Raw genomic sequence first — 17,517 nt, 5'->3', positions numbered from 1 at the left:
AGGTCAGGAAATCGAGACCATCCTGGCTAACACGGTGAAACCCCGTCTCTACTAAAAAATACAAAAAACTAGCCGGGCAAGGTGGCGGGCGCCTGTAGTCCCAGCTACTCGGGAGGTTGAGGCAGGAGAATGGCGTAAACCCAGGAGGCGAAGCTTGCAGTGAGCCGAGATCCGGCCACTGCACTCCAGCCTGGGTGACAGAGCGAGACTCCGTCTCAAAAAAAAAAAAAAAAAAAAAAAAAAGAGGCTGTGCGGCAGTGCACGCCTGTAATCCCAGCACTTTGGGAGGCTGAGGCAGATGGATCATCTGAGGTCAAGAGTTTGCGACCAGCCTGACTACCATGGTGAAACCCCATCTCTACTAAATACAACAAAAAATAGCTGGACGTGGTGGTGCATGCCTGTAATCCAAGCTACTTGGGAGGCTGAGACAGGAGAATCACTTATACCTGGGAAGCAGAGATTGCAGTGAGCCGAGATCGCGCCATTGCACTGCAGCCTGAGCAACAAGAGCGAAACTCCGTCTCAAAACAAAAACAAACAACAAAAAACAACCAGCACCTTCCAAACAGTGACTTCCCAATAAGCCAACAGGAACCATCGCCTGGGGCCTCATGGATGCAGGAAATTTAGAGATGAAAAAAATCAGAGTGAGACTCCACCTCAAAAAAAAAAAAAAGAAAGAAAAAAACATGAAATGGGAACACTTTCTTGGCATGTTGTTCGAAATCCACTTCAGCACCTAAGCAGTCCCACACCCGGGGGAGCCCAGGGACAGGTGATAGGACGCCCCGCTCCCGCCCCCGGCCCCGCCCCGCCCCCGGCCCCGCCCCTGTCCTTACGGCAATTCTCCTCGTCAGACTTGTCCTTGCAGTCGGGGCCTCCATCACAGCGCCAGCCGGAGTGGATGCACTCGCCACTTCGACAGTGGAACTCGAAGGCCGAGCAGGGGCTACTGTCCCTTTTGGGCACTTCAAGACCCTGACAGCGCTGAGGCCACTCATCCGAGCCATCTTCGCAGTCGGGGTCGTTGTCGCAGGCCCACAGCTGGGGGATGCAGGTGGAGCTGTTGCACTGGAAGCTGGCGGGGCCGCAGGTAAGCACCGGGCAGGAGGCCTCGTCCGAGCCGTCCAAGCAGTCCCGGTCTGAGTCACAGACGAACTGCTGGTAGATGCATTTCCCATCGTGGCAGCGAAACTCGTCCTGGGAGCACGTCTTGGGGGCTGCAGGGATGGATGGGCCGTGACCACCGTCACCGTGAAGTCTCCCAACACTAGCTCATTCTATAGCCGGGGACGCTGCCACAGAAACGCCAGGCCCCTGGAGAGGCGGGCTGGGGAGCAGTCAGGGACCATGGACTCTGAACCACTGCCCTCTCAGTGCCTCAGTTTCCTCATCTGTACACATCTCCCAGCACTGCTCTGAGGACTGGTGCGTTAATAGGTGTAAAGCTGTTAAACTGAGAACTGCAAGACGGTGGCACCATTTATAGAATCCTGTCCTTATTTTGGGTTGAGTATCACTTCTCTAAAATGCTTGGGACCAGTGGTGCAGTGAGCCGAGACTGCACCACTGAACTCCAGCCTGGGCAACAGAGTGAGACTCGGTCTCAAAAAATTGAAGAAAAAAAAAAAAAAAAAAAAAAAGGCAGCTGTAGGTAAAGAAACGCAGATTTATTCGAGAAAGTAGGAAAATACCTTGCAAGAAAGCAATGAGCAGGTCAGCAAGGGAGGAGCTGACTGCCAGGAGACAAAGGCTTGCTGGGGATGTTTTTTATTTTTTGAAAAGAAGTCTCACTCTTGTCCCCCAGGCTGGAGTGTGATGGCACGGTCTTAGCTCACCGCAACCTCCACCTCCCAGGTTCAAGCGATTCTCCTGCCTCAGTCTTCCAAGTAGCTGGGACTACAGGCACCTGCCACTATGCCTGGATAATTTTTGTGTATTTTTAGTAGGGACAGGGTTTTATGATTTTGGCCAGGCTGGTCTCAAACTCCTGACCTCAGATGATCAGCCCGCCTCAGCCTCCCAAAGTGCTGGGATTACAGGTGTGAGCCACCGTGCCCGGCTGCTTGCTGGAGATTTTATAGAATGGTGCTTGTGCTGTGCGCTGAAGAGGGCGTTGTGCAGTCCCTATGATGCCAAGGTTGCAGTGCGCTAACCTGCAATTTTCTATCAGCCAAGGTGTCTGCTGATACCTGGGCACAGGAAGATTGGGAGTTATTTACACAGGAGAGCTATGTGTTCTGGACCATGAAGAAAGGCAGACTTATATAGTTTATCTGCCTTCTTCTTTTTTTTTTCTTTTTTTTTTGAGACGGTGTCTCGCTGTGTTGCCCAGTCTGGAGTGCAGTGGTGCCATCTTGGTTCACTGCAAGCTCCACCTCCTGGGTTCACACCATTCTCCTGCCTCAGCCTCCCGAGTAGCTGGGACTACAGACACCCGCCACCACGCCCAGCTAATTTTTTGTATTTTTAGTAGAGAAGGGGTTTCACCGTGTTAGCCAGGATGGTCTTGATCTCCTGACCTCCTGATCCACCCACCTCGGCCTCCCAAAGTGCTGGGATTACAGGCATGAGCCACCATGCCCAGGCTCCTTTTTTTTTTTTTTGATATAGATTTTCACTCTTGTCCCCCAGGCTGGAGTGCAATGGTGTGATGTTGGCTTACTGCAACCTCTGCCTCCCAGGTTCAAGTGATTCTCCTGTCTCAGCCTCCCAAGTAGCTGGGATTACAGGCACACACCACCATGCCTGGCTAATTTTTGTATTTTTAGTAGAGACGGGGTTTCACCATGTTGGCCAAGATGGTCTTGAACTCCTGACCTCAAGTGATTCACCCGCCTCAGCCTCTCAAAGGGTTGGGATTACAGGCGTGAGCCTCTGCACTCGACTCTATCTGCCTTCTTTTATTGCTTTCCCTTGGTTTGACCAGCCTGGCTTTTTCCTAATTAGGACTCCACATTTAATGGTAAAAATCCGAAATCCAAAATGCTCCAATAAGCATTTTCTTCTAAATGTCAGTGCTCAAGACGTTTCAGAATTTTGGGTGCTCAAGACTTTGAATTTCGGGTTTTTGGATTTGGGATATGCCACTTGTATTAAGACAGCCAAGAAGATGCCCAGCTCCAAAGCCCATTTCCCTTTGGGATTCTTGGCCTTCCTCCTTGGCAGAACTTTCTAGCTTTTTCCCCTTCACTTTACCTGGGTCATTGAGGCGTGGCTAGCAAGTGTCACTATGTGTTCAGCCTCACGGGGCGGGGATCACGGGATCACGGGGATCACGGCCACTGGGGATCACAGTGGCTTGCCAGTGTGTGTGCCAGGTGGCCAGCCCTCGGCAGGGATGGTGTCCCTGACTGTGCGCGACAAACCGAAGAGGTGGCACTATCCCTGGTCTGTAATGCCTCCTGGTCAGGGAGGGATTTGAGGGGCAGAAGAGGCTTGGTATGAGCCCCCAAGAGAGGGAGCCCAGTTCAGGGCAGCTGCCTTGCAGCTTAAGCAGGACCCTGTAGAGACAGTCAGACCACTCCCCAGGACCCAGATGGGCTCAATAGTAAAGGCAGGGCCACACTTACGACAGTCTCGCTCATCTGATCCGTTCTCACAGTCCACTTCGCCATCACACCTCCAGAACTGAGGAATGCAGCGGTTGACACGGCCCCCGCAGCTGAAGTCCCCGGATTTGCAGGTGACAGACACTATAGAAGAGACAGGATTGACCTGTCACTCAAAGCAAAGACCCACTGAGGCTGAGCACAGTGGCTCACGCCTGTAATCCTAGCACTTTGGGAGGCCAAGGCGGGTAGATCACCTGAGGTCAGGGGTTCAAGACCAGCCTGGTCAACATGTCAACATGGTGAAACCCCGTCTCGACTAAAAATACACAAATTAGCTGGGCGTGGTGGTGGGTGCCTGTAGTCCCAGCTACTTGGGAGGCTGAGGCAGGAGAATCACTTGAACCCAGGAGGCGGACGTTGCAGTGAGCCGAGATCCCACCACTGCACTCCAGCCTGGGTGGCAGAGTGAGACTCCGTCACAAGACAGAAAAAAAAAGACGGCCGGGCGCGGTGGCTCAAGCCTGTAATCCCAGCACTTTGGGAGGCCCAGACAGGCGGATCACAAGGTCAGGAGATTGAGACCATCCTGGCTAACACGGTGAAACCCCGTCTCTACTAAAAAATACCAAAAAAACCTAGCCGGGCGAGGTGGCGGGCGCCTGTAGTCCCAGCTACTGAGGAGGCTGAGGCAGGAGAATGGCGTGAACCCGGGAGGCGGAGCTTGCAGTGAGCTGAGATCCGACCACTGCACTCCAGCCTGGGTGACAGAGCGAGACTCCGTCTCAAAAAAAAAAAAAAAAAAAAAAAGACCCACTGGCCTCGCCAATTCTCTCTTTGCAAAGGAAAACCCCAGAACTTTGAAGAGAATTCCAATCCCACTTTTTTTTTTTAAGTAGAGATGAAGTTTCATCATATTGACCAGGCTGGTCTCAAACTCATGGCCTCAAGTGATCCACCCACCTCAGCCTCCCAAAGTGCTGGGATTCTAGGCATGAGCCACCATGTCTGGCCTCCCATTCATTTAAAAAAAAAAATACATATGGGCCGGGCGCATTGGCTCACGCCTGTAATCCCAGCACTTTGGGAGGCCAAAGCAGGTGGATCACGAGGTCAGGAGATTGAGACCATCCTGGCTAACACGGTGAAACGCTGTCTCTACTAAAAATACAAAAAATTAACTGGGCATGGTAGCAGGCGCCTGTAGTCCCAGCTACTTGGGAGGCTGAGGCAGGAGCATGGCATGAACTCAGGAGGCAGAGCTTGCAGTGAGCCAAGATCGCACCACTGCACTCCAGCCTGGGCAACACAGCAAGACTAAGACTCCGTCTCAAAAAAAAAAAAACAAATATTTATTTATTATTTATTTTTTAGAGATGGGGTCTAGCCATGTCACCCAGGTGGCCCTCAAACTCCTGGGCTTTATAAAGGAATCTTTTTGCCTTTCTGCCTCAGCCTCCCAAGTAGCTGGGACTACAGACACAAGTCATTGTGCCCGGCCAAGCCTACCCCTTTATGGGTCAAAACAGAGGGCATTTAATGGAGCTTGTTAAAAATTGGACATTAGGGCCGGGCGCGGTGGCTCAAGCCTGTAATCCCAGCACTTTGGGAGGCCGAGACGGGCGGATCACGAGGTGTCAGGAGATTGAGACCATCCTGGCTAACACCGTGAAACCCCGTCTCTACTAAAAATACAAAAAACTAGCCGGGCGAGGTGGCGGGCGCCTGTAGTCCCAGCTACTTGGGAGGCTGAGGCAGGAGAATGGCGTAAACCCGGGAGGCGGAGCTTGCAGTGAGCTGAGATCCGGCCACTGCACTCCAGCCCGGGCTACCAAGCAAGACTCCGTCTCAAAAAAAAAAAAAAAAAAAAAAATTGGACATTAGGCTGAGTGCAGTGGCTCACACCTGTAATCCCAATACTTTGGGAGGTCGAGGCAAGAGACTCGCTTGAGCCCAAGAGGTCAAGGCTGCAGTGAGGTATGACTGTGCCACTGGACTCCAGCCTGGGCAACAGAATTAGACTCCATCTCTTAAAAAAAAAAAAAAGACATTAGGTTATGCAAAGTTTTGGACTGAGATAGAGGTGGTGGCCACACAGCACAGCATTGTAAATGTATTAATGCCACTGAGCTGGTTAATTTCATGTTTTTTTTTTGTTTTTTGTTTTTTTTTTTGAGACGGAGTCTCGCCGTGTCGCCCAGGCTGGAGTGCAGTGGCGCGATCTCGGCTCACTGCAAGCTCCGCCTCCCGGGTTCACACCATTCTCCCGCCTCAGCCTCCGAGTAGCTGGGACTACAGGCGCCCGCCACCACGCCCGGCTAGTTTTTTGTATTTTTAGTAGAGACGGGGTTTCACCATGTTAGCCAGGATGGTCTCGATCTCCTGACCTCGTGATCCACCCGCCTCGGCCTCCCAAAGTGCTGGGATTACAGGCTTGAGCCACCGCGCCCGGCCTGGTTAATTTCATGTTATGTGAAATTCACATCAATGGAAAAAAAGCCATTTAATGGCTTTAAGGAAAGCTCCAATAATTCATTCTCTCCCCACCTCCTAATTAATGATTGGATACATCAAAATCCCCTGCCCACTTTTCCAGCTGCCATCATCAAAAAGGGGTTAAGAATTGTGTCACAGGCCAGGCGTGGTGCCTGTAATCCCAGCACTTTGGGAGGCCGAGGCCAGAGGATCACTTGAGACCAGAAATTCAGGACCAGCATGGCCAACATGGCAAAACCCTGTCTCTATTAAAAAAAAAAAAAAAAAAAAAAAAAGTGCATCATGCCCAAAGGGGACTCACAGCACGTCTCTTGGGACTCATCAGAGCCATCCTGGCACTCAGCGGTGCCATCGCAGACCCACTTGTAGGAGATGCATTTCCCGTCTTCGCACTGGAACTCGTTTCTTTCACATCTGTCGCCCACTGAGAGAGAGGAAAAGGAGAAAGGGTCTACTCAATGCCAGAATCAGAAACTGACCACGTTTCCTGTGCCTGTTTCCTGCCAACTATAGAATTAACCAGAAATATCATCCAATTAGGAACAGTCTGATTCCCAGGAAATTAAGCAACCACAACAACTGAAATTTTATGAACCCCAGAATACAGTGGAGGACACAAGGAAGACACCCAAGAGAGACAGACACTTGTCAACAAAGACTGATGTTGTTGATTCCAAATTAGAATTTCCATGCACATTCATAAAGAAAGGAAGAGTATTTCGCATATTAAAAACCTGTACTGAAGGCCGGGCGCGGTGGCTCAAGCCTGTAATCCCAGCACTTTGGGAGGCCGAGGCGGGCGGATCACGAGGTCAGGAGATCGAGACCATCCTGGCTAACATGGTGAAACCCCGTCTCTACTAAAAATACAAAAAAAAAAAACTAGCCGGGCGTGGTGGCGGGCGCCTGTAGTCCCAGCTACTCGGAGGCTGAGGCAGGAGAATGGCCTGAACCTGGGAGGCGGAGCTTGCAGTGAGCCGAGATCGCGCCACTGCACTCCAGCCTGGGTGACACAGTGCGAGACTCCATCTCAAAAAAAAAAACAAAACAAACAAACAAACAAAAAACCTGTACTGCAGCTGGGCGCGGTGGCTCACGCCTGTAATCCCAACATTTTGGGAGGCCAAGGTGGGCAGATCACCTGAGGTTAGGAGTTTGAGACCAGCGTCGCCAACATGCTGAAACCACATCTTTACTAAAAATACAAAATTAGCTGGGTGTGGTGGCACATGCCTGTAATCCCAGCGACTCAGGAGGCTGAGGCAGGAGAATCGCTTGAACCCGGGAAGCAAAGGTTGTGTTGAGCTGAGATGGCACCACTGCACTCCAGCCTGGGCAACAAGAGCAAAACTCCATCTCAAAAAAAAACCTGTATTGCCCAGTACACGATATTGGCCAGGCTGGCCTTGAACTCCTGACCAAAGTGCTGGGATTAGAGGTGGGAGCCACCGTGCCTGGCTGCAATAACAAATTATGATTGCTTATCTCAGCATGCACTATGCACTTATTGTTACTATAATGAGGTAATAAGACCAAGAAGAAAAAAACAATCTGCCTTTTTAAAAAAAATTTTATTTTCTTTTTGACACAGAGTCTCACTCTGTTGAGTGCAATGGTGCGATCTCAGCTCACTGCAAACCTCTGCCTCTGGGTTCAAGTGATTCTCCTGCCTTAGCTTCCCAAGCAGCTGGGAATACAGGCGTGTGCCAGCCACCACACCCAGCTAATTTTTGTATTTTTTGTAGAGACAGGGTTTCACCATGTTGCCCAGGCTGGTCTCGAATTCCTGACCTCAAGTGATCCACCTGCCTCAGTCTCTCAGTGCTAGGATGACAGGTGTGAGCCACCATGGCCGGCCAAGTCTGCCTTTTATCTTTGTGAAGGTGTAACAGATGCTCTCCAGGAAAATCACATACAAGGGTTTGTTTTGTTTTGTTTTGTTTTTGAGACAGAGTCTTGTTCTGTTGCCCAGACTGGAGTGCAGTGGTGTAATCTTGACTCACTGTAACCTCTGCCTCCCAGGTTCAAGCGATTCTCCTGCCTTAACCCTTCCAAGTAGCTGGGATTACAGGCACACACCACCGTGCCTAGCTACATATGTACATCGATAACTTTTGATTGATGGTTGAATCTTTGGGAGGCCGAGGTGGGTGGATCACCAGGTCAGGAGATCGAGACCATCCTAGCCAACATGGTGAAACCCCATCTCTACTAAAAATACAAAAAATTAGCCAGGGGCGGTGGCACAGGCCTGTAGTCCCAGGTACTCGGGAGGCTGAGGCAGCAGAATTGCTTGAATGCAGGAGGTGGAGGTTGCAGTGAGCCAAGATTACACCACTGCACTCCAGGCTGGCAACAGAGCAAGATTCTGTCTCAAAAAAAAAAAAAAAAAGAAAGGCCGGGTGTGGTGGCTCATACGTGTAATCCCAGCCAGCACTTTGGGAGGCCGAGGCAGGCGGATCACCAGATCAGGAGATCGAGACCATCCTGGCTAACACGGTGAAACCCCGTCTCTACTAAAAAAATCAGCCGGGTGTGGTGGTGGGCGCCTGTAGCTACTCAGGAGGCTGAGGCAGGAGAATCGCTTGAACCTGGGAGGTGGATGTTGCAGTGAACCGAGATCATGCCTCTATACTCCAGCCTGGGCGACAGAGACTCTGTCTCAAACAAACAAAAAAAAAGAAACTATGACCACATTGCCAGGTGCAGTAGCTCACGCCTGTAATCCCAACACTTTGGGAGGCAGAGATAGGATTGTTTGAGCTCAGGAGTTCTAGACTGGCCTGGGCAACATACCAAGACCCCATCTCTACAAAATAAAAAAAAGAATAATTAAAAAAAAAAGAATAGGCTGGGCACGGTGGCTCACGCCTGTAATCCCAGCACTTTGGGAGGCCAAGGCGGGCGGATCATGAGGTCAGGAGATGGAGACCACGGTGAAACCCCATCTCTACTAAAAATACAAGAAATTAGCCGGGCGTGGTGGCGGGCGCCTGTAGTCCCAGCTACTCGGGAGGCTGAGGCAGGTGAACGGCGTGAACCCAGGAGGCGGAGCTTGCAGTGAGCCAAGATCGTGCCATTGTACTCCAACCTAGGCGACTCAGCGAGACTCCATCTCAAAAAAAAAAAAAAAAAAAAGAATATATGACTGCATCTTCTATGATAATCCTTTCAGAAGGCAGGGCCTAATTCCTGTCCCCTGGAGTGGCACTGGACTTCTGATAGGAAAATGTAGAGGTGACAACAAGTGGCTTCTGAGCCTAGTTCATGGCCATGCTCATTGTTGGATCGACTTACTCCAGGGGAGGCCAGCTGCATGTCATGAGTCCACTCAAGCAGCTGGAGGGAGAGCTCCATGCAACAGGGAACTGAGGCCTCCAGCCAAGAGCCACTGAGTGCCCCGTCGTGGAAGTGGATCCTTCAACCCCAGCCAAGCCTTCCTATGCCTGCGGCTTCTGAAAATATGTTTTCCTCTCCTGCCAATATTTTGATTGCAACTTCATGAGAGACCCTGAGCTGGAACCATCTAGCTGTGCTGCTTCCAAATTCCTGACACACAAAAACTGAGAAACCATGAATGTGTTGTTTTAAGCCACTATGTTTTGGGCTAATTTGACGTGAGCCAGAAATGAGTCATTTCCTCCTTTAAGCACGGTTGAAACTGAGCTGTAGGTAATTCACATACAACCTAACTTTAAAAGGGATATCTATGTCTTTTTTTCTTTTCTTTTGGACACAGGGTCTCAGTCTGTCGCCCAGGTTGGAGTGCAGTGGCATGACTGAGGCTCACGGCAGCCTCGACTTCCCAGGTTCACACGATCCTCCTGCCTCAGCCTAACTGAGCAGCTGCAACTAGACGGGTGCACCATCACACTCAGCCAACTTTTTGCTTTTATTTTTTGCAGAGACAGGGGTCTCACTATGTTGCCCAGGCTGGTCTCAAACTCCTGGGCTCAAGCAACCCACCCACCCATTTCGGCCTCCCAAAGTGCTAGGATTACAGGCATGAGCCACTGCATCCAGCCCCCTTTATCCATTTCAACTTTGATAGTTGACCCAGCACATTCATGTACACTCCCTGAAAGTCAGAGTAGTAAGGGGGTTAGATAGACAATCCTGGGCTTCAGTGGCTTTCCAGGTCATTTAACGAGAACGACTTGGGTAACTGACTTAATCCTTCTGGGACTCAGTTTCCTGAGCTGTAAAATGGGGGAGAATGGCAATCTCTACTTCCTAGACGGTGTTTTGAGAATTAAAGAACAGAACAGGCTGGGCGTGGTGACTCACGTTTGTAATCTCAGCACTTTGGGAGGCCAAAGTGGGCAGATCACCTGAGTTCAGGAGTTCAAGACCAGCCTGGCCAACATGGTGAAACCCCGTCTCCACTAAAAATACAAAAATTAGCTGGGCATGGTGGCACATGTCTGTAATCCCAGCTGCTCAGGTGGCTGAGGCAGGAGAATCACTTGAACCCGAATGCCTGTAATCCCAGCTACTCGGGAGGCTGAAACACGAGAATCATTTGAACCCAGGAGGCAGAGGCTGCAGTGAGCCCAGATTGTGCCACTGCACTCCAGCCTGGGCAACAGAGCGAGACTCTGTCCAAAAAAAAAAAAAAAAGAAAAGAAAAGAAAAAAGGGAAGGAAGAGAGAAGAAAATGAGTTGAGCTTTGGAATCTGTTGTGGTCACAAACTGATAATTATCTTGCCCAACTACAGATCTGTGTGGAATGTCTCATTGGAGGTGCTTTGACAATACTGTACACACCCCACTGACTCACAGCTCAATTTCGATTGTGCTTAAAGGAAGAAATGACTCATTTCTTGTGCTGACACAGCGGGTGGGCAAAAAGCAATTGAGATTCCAGGAGGTTTGCGATAAATAAAAAGGAAAGTTGCGCCAGAGGCGTTGGCGATAAAGATCTTAAGGGAGGAGTCTCTGATCACCCCACTAGGTGACGGCAGCTTTGGTGACCACTAATCCAATGCTCTCACCTCCCTACCTCTGTATAAGGGCCCAGCTTACAAACTAAATGTGCCACTGGGTAGACTGGGAATGTCAGTAACACCTGAAGGTCCTTTAAGGAGGGATAAAGAACAATAAAAAACTTTCCCTGAGGAAAAACAAAATCTTTTCCTGAACCTCAAGCTCTCCCCTGACTATTATTCTCCAAATATTTGCTGGCCACAGGTGGCTCAAGACTGCACCCATGAGAGGACCCCACGATGAACTATTTCTGTGATCTAACACCTGGGCACCTCTCCAGACAGTGTTTCAAAAGTGGATTTCCCCAGCACTTAGGGAGACTGAGGAGGGAGGATTGCTTGAGCCCAGGAGTTTGAGACCAGCCTGGGCAACATAGTGAGACTCTCATCTCTACAAAAAATACAAAACTTAGCCAGGCATGGTGGCACACACCTGTAATCCCAGATACTTGGGAGGCTGAGTGGGGAGGATGGCTTAGGCTTGGGAGGTGGAGGCTGCAGTGATCTGCACTCCAGCCTGGGCAGGAGACCCTGTCTCAAAAAATAAAAACAAACAAACAAAAAAAAAATAATTTAAATTTAGCCGGGAGTGGCCTGGTGTGGTGGCTCGCGCCTATAATCCCAGCACTTTGGGAGGCCGAGGTGGGTGGATCACCTGAGGCTGGGAGTTCTAGAACAGCCTGAACCAACACGGAGAAACCCCATCTCTACTAAAAATACAAAATTAGCCAGGCGTGGTGGTGCATGCCTGTAATCCCAGCTACTCTGGTGGCTGAGGCAGGAGAATCGCTTGAAACGTGAGGCAGAGGTTGCAGTAAGCCGAGATCGCGCCATTGCACTCCAGCCTGGACAACAAGAGCAAAACTCTGTCTCAATAAATGAACAAATAAATAAACAAACTTAGCTGGGAGTGGTGACATATGCCTGTAGTCCCAGCTACTCAGGAGGCTGAGAGAGGAGGATCAGTTGAGTGCAGAAGCTGGAGGCTGCAGTGAGCTATGACTGCACACTTCAGCCTGGGTGACAGGACAAGACCCTTCCTTTGAAAAATGAAGGGGGATTTTACTGCAACAGGCGCAGCTAGACAGCAGTTGCCTGCAAAATGAGCTCTCTTGGCCCAGCTAGTGGGGACACGGCTCAGGAACAGAATAGTACTGAGTGAGAGCAAATCAGGGAGGTGTCCTCACAGATGCTGCCCTTCCCAAGCAAGGGGACAAAGCCAGTCCTGTTCCAAACATGACCAGCCCAATGAAACCATACCTCTTTCTTATTCTTTCAAGCAAGGTTGGCATTTTTCATATTAGACCATTTGAATTTCAGGAAAAGCGAATTAGGCCAGGTGTGGTGGCTCATGCCTGTAATCTCAGCACTTTGGGAGGCCAAGGTGGGCGGCTCACCCGAGGTCAGGAGTTTGAGACCAGCCTGGCCAACATGGCAAAACCCTGTCTCTACTAAAAGTACAAAATTAGCCAGGCATGGGGGCGGGTGCCTGTATCCCAGCTACCCAGGAGGTTGAGACATGAGAATCACTTGAACCCCCGAGGCAGAAGTTGAAATAAGCTGAGATCGCCTGGGTGACAGAGCGAGACTCCATTTAAAAAAAAAAAACAAAAAAGGAAGCAAACTAGAGCATGGATCCCCAGATTTTTCTCATGCTAAGGATGCCTAAAAAGCACTGAGCTCCTCTCAAAAAACCAAAACCAAAAACACAAAAGGCCGGGTGCGGTGGCTCATGCCTTTAATCCCAGCACCCTGGGAGGCTGAGGTGGACAGATCATGAGGTCAGGAGTTCGAGGCCAGCCTGGCCAATATGGTAAAACCCCGTCTCTACTAAAAATACAAAAATTAGCCAGGTGTGGTGGCATGCGCCTGTAGTCCCAGCTACTCGGGAGGCTGAGGCAGAAGAATCACTTGAACCTGGGTGGCAGAGGTTGCAGTGAGCCGAGATCGCGCCACTGCATTCCAGCCTGGGTGACAGAGCAAGACTCCGTCTCAAAAAAAAAAAATCTCTATAAATTCTAGTCCTCTAGGCTTCCGAGCTCTCAAGTCACGAGTGACAAGTCAGGAACAGGTTATCGAAACAGAAAGAATACACATTTCTGCTTTTTGCCCCAGCACACAAATGAGGTGGTGAATGCTTTCGATGTTTTCTTTCCTCGTGCTACTGAAAACAGTTGTATGAGGAAATCCACAATTGCAGCTAGAATAATTTCCTTGAAAGGGAGACAAACAAACAAAAATGCCCTGGCTGGAGGGAACACAGCCAGCTGAAAATGAATGAGAAATCAGTTGATCAGCTGGCATGGTGGGTGGGTCACGCCTGTAATCCCAGCACTTTGGGAGGCCGAGGCGGGTGGATCACTAGGTCAGGAGTTCGAGACCAACCTGGCCAACATGGTGAACCCTCATCTCTACTACAGATACAAAAATTAGCCGGGCATGGTGGCAGGCACCTATAATCCCAGCTACTCCGGAGGCTGAGGCAGGAGAATTGCTTGAACGCGGGAGGCGGGGTTGGCAGTGAACCAAGATTGCGCCATTGCACTCCACCCTGGGTAACAGAGTGAGACTCTGACTCAAAAAAAAAAAGAAAAGAAAAGAAAAGAAATCAATTGATCAGCGCTTCTTTCCAAACGAGGTGGGTATTTTCCCCAGAGTGATCTCAGAGATTGATTTTGTTTCCGGGAGAGAGAGCCTGTCACTGTTTGCTGCTGGTCAGTTACATCTGCAGCCTCTTAGCAACAAAAGGCTATTTGCTTGACAGTTGGGACAGAGTGTGGAAGGCAAAAAGGACATCAAAAAGCCCATCAAAAAAAAAAAAAAAAGTCGGGCGCGGTGGCTCAAGCCTGTAATCCCAGCACTTTGGGAGGCCGAGACGGGCGGATCACGAGGTCAGGAGATCGAGACCATCCTGGTTAACACGGTGAAGCCCCGTCTCTACTAAAAAAATACAAAAACCTAGCCGGGCGAGGTGGCGGGCGCCTGTAGTCCCAGCTACTTGGGAGGCTGAGGCAGGAGAATGGCGTAAACCTGGCAGGCGGAGCTTGCAGTGAGCTGAGATCCGGCCATTGCATTCCAGCCTGGGTGACAGAGCGAGGCTCCGCCTCAAAAAAAAAAAAAAAAAAAAAAGTCCATCAAAGCACCCATCAAAGCAAGCAACAACAGACCCATCTAGAATTGGATCTTATCACGGAGGAAGTCTACAGATAAGAGCAGGAATGAGGAAGAGAATTCCCTACAGGTTTTCAGTCTCAACAAACACTGTTTTTTCCCAGTGTTCCCTGGAAGATAGGTAAGTCCGGAAATGACAAAGGAATCACCCTGGGGCTTGCTAAAGCAAACAACTCCCTTACTCAAGTTCTGGTGAGCCATTGACATGTTTGGAGCTGCGCTCACCACTGTTGCCTAATTTTGATCTAAGTGTTCAGATTCCAACAACTTCCCTTCGTAAAGGAAATGACAAGAAACTCCCCCCTGGATATGCCTTGAAGCCAGCTGGAGCATGAGGTAGCGCAGCTAGGAGTGCTAGAAACACACATCACCAAGCTCTCAGAAGTCTGGAAGGAAACATCAGGGGTGTGGTCTCCTTGACAACAGAAGAAACATCACATTCTCAGCCACCCCGCGGGAGAGACAGCTAAAGTGATGAACGAACAAGGTCTTGCTTAAGACTCCCTTAACATTTTCTCCTAAGGAAGAGGTTCATTGGTGAGTGAAATACACGTTAATCCAGTGCCTCTCTTTTTTTTTTTTTTTTTTTTTTGAGACAGAGTCTCGCTCTGTCGCCCAGGCTGGAGTGCAGTGGCTGATCTCAGCTCACTGCAAGCTCCGCCTCCCGGGTTCACGCCATTCTCCTGCCTCAGCCTCCCGAGTAGCTGGGACTACAGGCGCCCGCCACCTCGCCCGGCTAGTTTTTTGTAGTTTTAGTAGAGACACGGTTTCACTGTGTTCACCAGGATGGTCTCGATCTGCTGACCTCGTGATCCGCCCATCTCGGCCTCCCAAAGTGCTGGGATTACAGGCTTGAGCCACCGCGCCCGGCCTCAGTGCCTCTCTTTCTTTTGTAGAACTGGGTGGCAGAATGTTTGCAATAATCGTCATCCCTGGTGGGGCGCGGTGATTAACTCCTGTAATCCCTACATTTTGGGAGGCTGAGATAGGAGGATCGCTTGAGGCCAGGAGTTCAAGACCAGCCTGAGTAACAAAGCGAGACCTCATCTCTACAAAAAGTTAAAAAATAAATAAATAAATAAAAATAAAAGAATAATCATCCGTATTTCACTGCACCCTCCCTCCCTCCCTCTCTGGCCTCCCAGAGGAAACCGGTGTGTTAGTTACGGCGTGAATTTCAAGACAGTTCAAAGCTCTCCCTCCAGTCAAAGCCAACCCCCCTTGCCAATTAAAAAAAAAGTTTCCTGCAATCCTTCTGTTCAACAGGCAATCCCAATCCTTTTCTAGGTTGGGCTGGTTCTCAGGAGGGAAAGGACCATATAGCTATTGTCTAGGGCGAGGCTTTCTCTCTGCAACTGATTTAAAGCCACCGAAAAAGCTCTAACTCAGGATCATGCACCAACCAGCCTCCTGTGGAAATCTACAATCTAATCCATTTCACCCAGAGGAAAAATTGCCACTTGGACAGCTGAACCGAAGCCATTCACAGCCTCTGAAGAGGCGAGGCCACCCCAAGGGGTCGGAAGATCTCGGCTTCAGACCAAGGAGGTAGATTCTGAGACAACGTTTCAGCCTTGGAAGGAACCGAGGCCTTGAGGGTGGTCGGGGGCCCCTATGTGAACTTGACCGGGGCTGGCGGGGCGGGGGCGGCCCCCAGGACAAGGTGGGGATGGAGGTCTCGCCACAAAGCACAGCGGAAACCGGGGCCTTCGCCGGGTGGGCCCGGGCGAACGGAGGGCGACTCGTGTATGTCGCAGAGGCGGCTCTGGGGACCCGGGACTTGTCGCCGCCTTTGTGACAGGAACCGCGGAGGAACGCAAGGCTACCAGGCAGCCGCCTAGCCCTGGACGAGGTGCGGCTCAGACTTCCGCGCCAGCCCCGCCCAGCTAGTACACAATCCCCGCCCTCCAGACGCCGGCCTCCACCTCCACCGCCTCCCATTGGATGAGGGGAGTGGCTCGAGGGTGGCCTGTTCGGACTGCGCCCAATGGAATTCGGGAGGCGGGCCAAAGGGGCGGGGGCAGAGGCGGGAGGGGGTGGCCCCCGGACGGAGCACGCGGCGGAATCCGGGAACTGCACCCAACCTAGGGTGGCAGTAGCGCCCTGGGGTCGCGCAAAGCGGATCGGGACCCCTGAGCCCGCGGGGACCTCCAGGCTGGACATCTGATCTCCAGTCGCGCGACCCTCGCCCCCAGAAGGACTTAAGCGGGGAGGAGGGGGGAGGTGGTCCCTTCTTTTAGGACTGGTGGTCCCCACACCCCGCTCTGAGTTAGAAGAGGGGGTCCCGGCCGGGCGCCTTGGCTGACGCCTGTAATCCCAGCACTTTGGGAGGCCGAGGCGGGCAGATCACCTGAGGTCAGGAGTTCGAGACCAGCCTGGCCAAAATGGTTAAACCCCGTCTCTACTAAAAGTACAAAAATTAGCCGGGCATGGTGGTTGGGGGGCTGTAATCCCAGCTACTCGGGAGGCTGAGACAGGAGAATTGCTTAAATCCGGGAGGTGGAGGTTGCAGAGAGCAGAGATCGGACCACTGCACTCCATCCTGGGCGATATAGCTAGACTCCGTCTTAAAAATAAGAGGAAGGTGTCCCTTACCTGGTGGAGACTTGGGGGCGAGCCGTGCCCCGTTTCCTTTAAATCCCTCAGACTCCTCCCGACCTTCGCGCCCTACTCAGCGCCCCCTCCAGCCCTTTGGGAAGGACCCCGTGCCATTACCCTACAGCTCTTCCAGGGATAGAGTGATTATTTTTACCCAAAAAAAAAAAATTCCCAAGGGGCCCCCCGGGGATTCCCTCTCGCCCTACGTGGGCGCCTGGAGCAAGCCTTACCTGCAGCCTCCGCCGCAGCGAGGAGGAAGGCGACGGTCCAGCGCAGTTTCCAGCCCCAGGGCCCCATGCTCGCAGCCTCTGCCAGAAAGTGTCCCGACCCGGATCAGGACCCGCTGTGTCCTCGCTGGAAACTCTGGCTTCCCGCGATTGCACTCGGGGGCCCACGTCATTTACAGCATTTCAACGTGAGGTTTCTAACAGGGGGAGGAGTTTGCAGTGGGGTGATTTTCAAATGTCTTCACCTCACTGCGAGAGGAGGAGTTTTGAACGGCTGATGTGACATCGGCTTTTTAACCCGTGAAGCTCTGATTCCCACTCCAGTCTTTTGAAAGTGCTGCCAGGGCAGGCGACTTCATTTGCTGTATTCGGGTCTCTGATGAACAGCTGACTCTCCCCCAAAATTAGAAATGCATCCTCTGAAAGATCCCCCTGAAATGTCTCCACGTTTAACTGTTAATATGTTGTTGTTTTTGTCCACAGAAG

General features: G+C 51.1%; 1 protein-coding gene across 5 annotated transcripts in view; it reads right to left on the bottom strand.

The window, feature by feature from the left end:
• Nucleotides 1-17,289, bottom strand: part of LDLR (low density lipoprotein receptor) — a 43,877-nt gene extending 26,588 nt beyond the window's left edge. For 2 of the 5 annotated variants that reach the window (XM_025366453.1, XM_025366454.1), the window contains exons 1-4: nt 17,035-17,289; nt 6,352-6,474; nt 3,576-3,698; nt 843-1,223 (exon numbers count right to left, since the gene is read on the bottom strand). In XM_025366453.1, the coding sequence (XP_025222238.1) occupies nt 843-1,223; nt 3,576-3,698; nt 6,352-6,474; nt 17,035-17,101 (694 nt within the window). In that variant the 5' untranslated portion in view covers nt 17,102-17,289. The remainder of the gene's footprint in view (nt 1-842; nt 1,224-3,575; nt 3,699-6,351; nt 6,475-17,034) is intronic. The other 3 variants (XM_025366457.1, XM_025366456.1, XM_025366455.1) reach the window with 2 other exon arrangements.
• Nucleotides 17,290-17,517: the final 228 nt, after the last annotated feature.

Source organism: Theropithecus gelada, chromosome 19, assembly GCF_003255815.1.
Source record: "Theropithecus gelada isolate Dixy chromosome 19, Tgel_1.0, whole genome shotgun sequence".
In the NCBI taxonomy this organism is placed as follows: Eukaryota; Metazoa; Chordata; class Mammalia; order Primates; family Cercopithecidae; genus Theropithecus; species Theropithecus gelada.
The sequence above is the reverse complement of the archived record's forward strand: the minus strand, read 5'-3'. Positions and strand labels throughout refer to the sequence as shown.